At 49.8% G+C, this 7,403-nt stretch overlaps 1 protein-coding gene across 1 annotated transcript in view; it reads left to right on the forward strand.

Annotated features, from left to right (window-relative positions):
- SH3BGRL (SH3 domain binding glutamate rich protein like) overlaps nt 1–7,403 on the forward strand; it is a 31,437-nt gene that overhangs the window by 16,276 nt on the left and 7,758 nt on the right. The window contains exon 2 of the mRNA XM_027645342.1: nt 6,894–7,079. Coding sequence (XP_027501143.1) covers nt 6,894–7,079 — 186 coding nt within the window. The remainder of the gene's footprint in view (nt 1–6,893; nt 7,080–7,403) is intronic.

Here is a 7,403-nt window from a genome sequence, read left to right on the forward strand (position 1 = left end):
CCCTGGACACATATATCTGGAAGGACCCTTGGCTGCATTGAGAATTCTGATCCCCCAGGACTTTAATGCATGGAGGTGACATAAACTTTCCTGTTTGGTTCTTCTGGTAGGAAAAAACTTGTTGAATACACAAGGATCTTCAGACTTGGGTTCTGTTGGTGTGGGATTTAGCAAGTTTTCAGGCCTTGGGTTATTGAATGAGTGCACTTACAATGGCATTGTAATCCATGAGAGAAGCTTTTCTTTTTGTTCTCATGAATCAGCTTTTTCATTTATGTAACTTTCTATGCTTTCTGGAGCAAGTCGTGGTCTTGTTTTGGGAAGTGCAGACTTTGTCCTTTGTTCCAGTTATATTCCTGGCCTGTGCTCCAAAATCTGGTCAGTGGGGTGGTACCTTAGGCCTGGCTAAAGCCCCTCTGCAGACAGACCACGTGCTTCCAGAAGTGATGCAACCTCTGGATTAAATTGCAAAAACCTTTTGGTGGCCTGGATTTTCCCCCCAGCCTCTCCCTTGAGTGGTGGTCCCTTTGCATCCTTTCACACCAAGACTCTTTCCTGCTTTTAAAAAGTGTCTCCCAGAACCACATGTGAGCAACAGGAACGTGGTTGTTGCTCTCAGTGTGAGCTGGAGCCTGTTCCCTCCTGCCCCAGCTCTTGGGCTGGTGATGCTGATACAGCTTGGGGTCAGTGGTAAAAACCATTCCCAAATAAACAAATTTTAAGCTGTTGGGGTGTAACCACATCAAACCAGGGCTGCTCTGCAGGATACATGTGGATATGCCATGGGCTTTCCCAAAGGGAGGCAGGGAGTCAGTTCATATGGAGCCCATCTGGACACTGCCTAATTTCTGGAATAAAAAAAAAAAAAAGAGCAGCACAAGTCCAGCGTGAACTTTTTGCAGCCTCTCGTGTGTGATTTAGGTCACGGAAGTTTGTGGTGGTTTTGCTGTGTTTGTCCTCAATCTCATTCCCCACAGACCAGAAGCCAAACATCAAGAGAGACAATGATGGCACTGCTATGCTTAAAATAGCCAGAACAAAGAAGTGCTTTGAGTTGTGTGATGATAATTACCCAGGCCTAAAAATAGGCAGATGTTCTACCAGGCAGGGAGAAGTAACAGTGAGACGGGAATTGCTGGGAGACACCTGGCAAAGCTCTGAGCAGGGAGGTCATTGCTGGAGGCACGTCTGGGTTTCCCACCCTCTGATCACCATTCACAGTGGCACCACCAGAACTGGCACATTGGAATTTTAAGCTAATATGGGGGAGGGGGGGGGGAAATCTGGCTTGTTCATACAAATAAAACCAACAAAATCGCTTAGACAACAAAATAGCTTCTGAAAAACCAGGGAAACCTCTGATGGAAGCCAGGGCTGAGGCTGCTCAGGGGTGTTTTGACTTGGAAGGAGGGGCCTCCTGCAGTGCTGGGGTGGAGAATAAGCTTAGGGGGCTGTCAGGATTCCCTGACATTTAAATCCATGGCTGAGCTGCCAGGTTCTAACTCCTACAAATTATGTTGTACTGGGAGGTGAAACTCTAAGCGTTTTGCAGCTCATTTGCAAGTCTGAGCTGCTGCATTAGCAACCCGGGTGGGGAAGGCAAGATCATTGTAGAAATCAGATGAAAAATGTAAAAACCAAACGAAAACCCACAGTATTTTTCCCTCCTCATTCCAAGCAGCGGCAGTGGGTGGCAGCAGTGCTGGCCAGGCCCAGCAGCACAGGCAGGCAAGTCCCAAAGGCAAGGCCAGAGCTCAGCCCAAGTTACTTGTCTTGGCAGCAGCTCCACATTCCTCGTGCTGCCCCATCCTTCCAAAGGAAACCACTTCCTGGGGGTTCTCCCCTTGCTCCTGGCTGCCCATGGAGTTTGCTGAACACTTTTTATGCTGCACTTCTTCCATTTGCTGTTCAATTGCACCTTATCAATCTTGCAAAGGCTCTGAAGTGTTCGAAGAACGGATGGGTACAAGTCTGGCCACAAACAGTAGCATCACCTGGAGTTCAGACTTCACCTCTTGCACAAATGATGAAGCAGCTTCTTTAAAATCATCAGTAGCATAAAATAAAACTGTTTTAAAGCTGTAGTTGCTTTTCCTAATCTAGAACTCAAAAAGCTGGAATTGGAAATGGCAAAAAAAAACCCTTTTAAAGCTGTTTTTGTCTTGAAACTGAATTGAGAAGTGTGTGAGGTGCAGATGTGCTGGAAGGTGTGGCTTTGCTGCTGTCCTGGTGCTGGATCCCAGCTGTGAGGTTGGGAGAGGCAGCTCAGGACACACGTTCAGCGGGAGCTGGAGAGAATCATGGAATTGTTAAGGTTGGAAAAGACCTTTGAAATCATCAGGTCCAACCATCAGCCCAGCCCCACCGTGTTCACCACTAACCCATGTCCCAAGTGCCACATCCACACATTTTTTGAACACTTCCAGGGATGGTGACTCCATCACTTCCCTGGGCAGCCTGTTCCAATGCTTTGCAACCATGCATAAATTTTTCCCAATATCCAATCTAAACCTCCCCTGGTGCCAGGACAGCAGAGCCACAGCCAGCAAGTTTGTTTTGTGACCAAAACAGCAGCACTCAGACTGTAAACTCGCTTTGGGTTCCAGTAGTCCTTAAATAGATTTCCAAAACATGTCTATTGTCCAACAAGGGATTTATTTATAAACTGAAAAAATAACAAGACTTTAAAAAAACAACCCAAACCCCCTTCTTGGCCAGCTGTGCAGACAAGACTGCTCTGTGTGTGTGTGCCTGTGTACAGCAAGGAGATGGAAACAGAAGTGAAGTTCAGTTCAATAAAGTGTTTAAAAGAAGTGTTTCCCTGCAGTTGGCTGGTGGTAGGAGAGGCTGGTTGTTGGACAGGCAGCACAATCCTGGCTGGAGCTGAGGATGGAGTGTCCTGCAGCATCATCCCTGCCTCCTTTTTTGTTATCTTATTCCCACTTTGGGGTTAAAACTCCCTCTTTGATGGACTGATTTGTTGGAAAATATCACCTGCTTGTACTCTTGGCAGCTCTGACGTGGTTCCTCTTGTGTTCCTGCTGTCACTGACGGGATTTAGATCTAAGAACAACAAATTACATTTTTGATGTGTATTCAAGTGAGGGGCAGAACTTGTTCATAATTTTATGCTCATTTTTAGAATGTTCTTCGTGCCCATGCTCTGTTGAAAGCTTAATGTTTCTTGTTTGGCTTCTAACTGGAAAGGAAGAGGACCTTGATACCCAATGAGTTTTGTACAGAAGGTCACAGTGTGGTGCTGAGACTTCACTTAACCACAGTAACTTATCATAAAACTATTTCTGTCTCTGGAATAGACAATGAAAGTCCAAAAAATAGATTTATTTGGTTAAATGCTTCTTTCAGTATTACCTTGGGAACAGCAGCAAAAAGTGTAAGGTTTCCATTGGCGGAGCCATTGTAGCTGTTTTTCTCCCAAGTGTGTTCAGGCCCAGAATCCAGGAGTGTGTTTCTGTTCCTGGGATGGGGGTAAAGGCACCTGTGAGCAAAACTGCCTTTCCCAAGGGTATCCTTGTTTCCCAGGCAGGGCAGTGGGGAGCTCCAGCACAGCAGGACTGACTTCTTCTCCCACCCCATCTCCTTCCATCCCTCTGTCTCCATCCCAACTCCGCCCTGGGATTCCCCCCATCTCCATCCATCCACTTTGCTCATTCCCATCCGCTCCTGCCTGCAGGCTCTTCCCTTCCTTACGGCTCTGTGCCCATCCCTGTCCTTGTTTTCTCTGTTTTGGTGCTCTTGTGTCTCCAGAGTCCTCCTTTCCCCCCCCCCCCGTGCTGGTCCCGACCCTCCAAACCTTGCCGGGCTCCGCAGTTCCTGGGCTGACTCTGTGCACATTCCCAGCTCTCCTCTGGTGCTCTGGGCCCCGTGTCAGGAGCACTCGGAATAAACAGGGATTTTTGTGTTTGCCAACTGCAGGGAGCTGCAGTTGAAAGGCCAACATCCCTTCAGACATGACAGTTGTTTACGTAGGACGAGGTGTGGGATCTGGAGAGGCGCTGGCCCGTGTCCAGGCCTGGTCAGGCAACCGAGAGAGGATTTCTGGGAAGCGAGGGCTGTGTGTTGACAGGCGCATCCTGAAGGAAGGCTCCTCGCTCCTTCCCAAACATGGGCAGCAGGAACCATCCTCCAGGCTGTCCTGAGGAGAACGTGTGCCCTTTCCAGTAAGACAAAACACCCTGAAGCAGCAGCAGACGTCTCTTGCTCTATTTTCAGCCTTTCCCTCCCCGTGGTATTCCACTGCCTGGGATTAATGGAAGTTGTCTAAATAAAATCCCATAAAATAACCCGACCTGGCAGCTTGGTGTCCGCTCTGCCCAGCGGTTGGGGCCGTGTTTCTCTGGAGCAGTTGGAGCTCTTGTGTAAGTGCTTGTCACCTTGTCTGAGGGACAGGGAGGACATCACTGCTTAAGATCCCAGCTTTTTTTTTCCCTCTGGCCAGAAACTAAGATTCAGACTAATACCCCTCATGCATCAACACCAGCTCCTTGGTTTCCTGTAGAGCTCTTTGGGGAATTACCTCCCTTGCCCACAGACGGCCTGAGGGTGACACGGAGACCAAACTTCCATGTTTGCCTTCCAGTGGTGCCTCTTCTAGCGGAAAAAATACATTTCCAGCTTTGCCAGCTTTTCAAAAACAAGCAGAAGGGGTTGTGGTGGCCCTTTGGAGCCACAGTCCTGAATCTGGGATGTGGTGCTGCTACTTGGAGCTGAAAAAACAATGCAGAGACTGTCCCAGTGGGAGATGCTGTGTGAGGAGGTGTGGGTGGCTGGGAGACGATCCAAGAGTTAAAATGATTAAAAAAATAAAGGCACTTCTCAGGAGATCAAAATGCTGATTACTGTCCAACTTAGAGCTCTTGTTTTTCGTTGCAGATTGTATAGTTTAATGGTAAATTAGGTAAAAAGTTGGTTTTCTTTAATTTCTTATTAATCCCAGGACATCTCAAAATGTGTTCTCATTAAAGCATCAGATTTTGGACAAGTTAAGGGACCGAAGACTACAGAAAATTAATTGGATTTGTAATTTAGACATTGTAGGAAATGCTTAATTAAAATCTGATGGGTTCAAGGAAAAAAAATTCCATTTGCTGCCAGGTCACATTGGTAGAGGAGTTTACAATTCCGAAGACCTTTCCCTTATTTTAGCCCTGCAGAACAGTTCCTGAAGGAACTGCTCACTCTTTTTTTCCCTGCGAGCTGCGGGAGAAAAGCTTCCCCTGCTCCTCCTTCCTGCTGCTGTTAAAGGCAGGGGGAGAAACCTCTTACCCTCCGGGCTGAGTCTGCTCAGAAACGTTTTTCTCTGCAGCCTCTCCATGAATTATTTCCTGGGGCCGTATTAACTCTTCCAGCTTTATTTATTTTTAGCCACAATGAAAATTAGCAACATCCTCGTGTTTGTGGGTGCTCGCACACGGAGTCCAGCGGCTGCTGTGCCCACAGGGGAGGAGGAGGAATTATGTTGGCTTTGCAGCCCTGGGCAGGCAGTTCCCTGCTGGACCTGGGGGCACGTGAGAGAGCAGGACCGGTCCCTTTGTGCTACACCAAGGTTTGGTTGAGCCTGGCCATGGATAGATCAGCTAAAGGCTTCAGGGTATGCGTGAAGATTCCCTCTTTGGATTTGCCGGGTGCTGCTCCCCAACCCACCCCCTTCCAGGGCAGCACTTTCCCCCCTCTCCCACCTCAGCCCCCTGCTGTTCCCGGTCCGGATGGGTGCCGTGGGTCCGGATGGGTGCCGTGGGTCCGGGTGGGTGCCGTGGGTGCGGGGCTGTGGAGCCGGGGCTCAGGCTCCATATTTGGAGCTGGCTGTGCCCTGACCCCGGCGCTTGCTCCGTGTTTTCCCGTGGCCGTATATGGAGCGGCTGCTCCGGGAGCAGGGGCTGACCTGAATTAGCACCAGTGCAACATCTGTATGAAAGGCTGCTCTTGCGGCTCTGAGCTCCTTAGGTTAAAGCCAGGCCTTGGACTGGGTTTGGAGTGAAGGGAGTAATTTGAAGAGAACAAATTTCCCATGAAATCCCGATTTTTTATTGTTTGGCAGGATGTGCGTGGTTATAATTTCCTTTATGGCGGTAAAGTCATGCAGAGGGAGAGCAGAGCATAAGCAGAACATCTCTGAGCGGGGAAGTCAGTAATTCAGAATGACAGTAACAAAAACCACCTTCCCTGTGCAAAGCCAGTGCAGCGTTTGCTGCGCAGATCATGCTTTTCCTTTGGATTCTGTGTGAGTGCACAAGGACAGGCAGCATCAGGTGTGGGACCTCAGCCAGCCTCCCTGACACCAGTGGGAATGGGGGAATGAGGGATCACAGCTCTCCAGAGACTGTACCTGCCTCTGCTGACACCCAGAACACAGCGGAAGAGGGATTTTTTTTTTGCAGAGAAACATGAGCCAAAATTGCCTTGGGATCTTACAGTTAATGGACTCTGTGAGATCTCTGTCCTGGCACCAAGGTGGACAAAAACCTGGACTCTGAGAAGGGGGATTCGGCCTATGCTGAGGGAAAGAGGTTATGCCTCAAATGTGCCTCAGCAAACTCCACTGCACCTGTAAGAACATTGCCCCGAGTTAACTGTAAAGCCCGGCCAGCACAGCCTCTGCAGGGCCCTGCTCACCCCTCTGCTTTCAGGGGGCACCTTCAAGGTTCACAAAGGGACAGTGTTATAGGCTTCAGCCTGTTCAGTTAGGTAGGAGCCAAGTCAAAGCTCAGATCTGACTCTCTAGAGATACTTTTGGATTCTAAGAACTCTCTTACCACTTCCATTCTCAGCCTGTTTCGCACTCCCTGGTTCCTGTATCGAACCCTGCAACTGCAGGAAAGATGGTCTGACTGATTTTGTTTGCCTTCTCCCCTCCCCTCCCTCTTTTGTGACAGATTAAAAAGCAGCAGCAAGATGTGTTAGGCTTCTTGGAGGCCAACAAAATCGAATTTGAGGAAAAGGATATCGCCGCCAACGAGGAGAATCGGAAATGGATGCGTGAGAACGTCCCCGAGGACAGTCGGCCCGCGAGCGGGAACCCCCTGCCCCCCCGGCTCTTCAACGACAGCCGCTACCTCGGGGTGAGGCTCCCTGCCCCATCCACCCCTCTTCCTCACTGCCTCCTGCCCCATCCCACCCCTCCTCCTCACTGTCTCCCTGTCTCCATCCCACCCCTCTTCCTCACTGCCTCCTGCCCCATCCCACCCCTCTTCCTCACTGGCTCCCTGCCCCATCCCACCCCTCTTCCTCACTGCCTCCTGCCCCATCCACCCCTCTTCCTCACTGGCTCCCTGCCCCATCCCACTCCTCTTCCTCACTGCCTCCCTGTCCCCATCCCCCTCCTCCTCCTCACTGTCTCCCTGTCCCCATCCCCCTCCTCTTCCTCACTGTCTCCCCTGTCCCCA

The sequence above is a fragment of the Corapipo altera genome, unplaced genomic scaffold (assembly GCF_003945725.1).
Source record: "Corapipo altera isolate COAL_440 unplaced genomic scaffold, ASM394572v1 65, whole genome shotgun sequence".
Lineage (NCBI taxonomy): Eukaryota > Metazoa > Chordata > Aves > Passeriformes > Pipridae > Corapipo > Corapipo altera.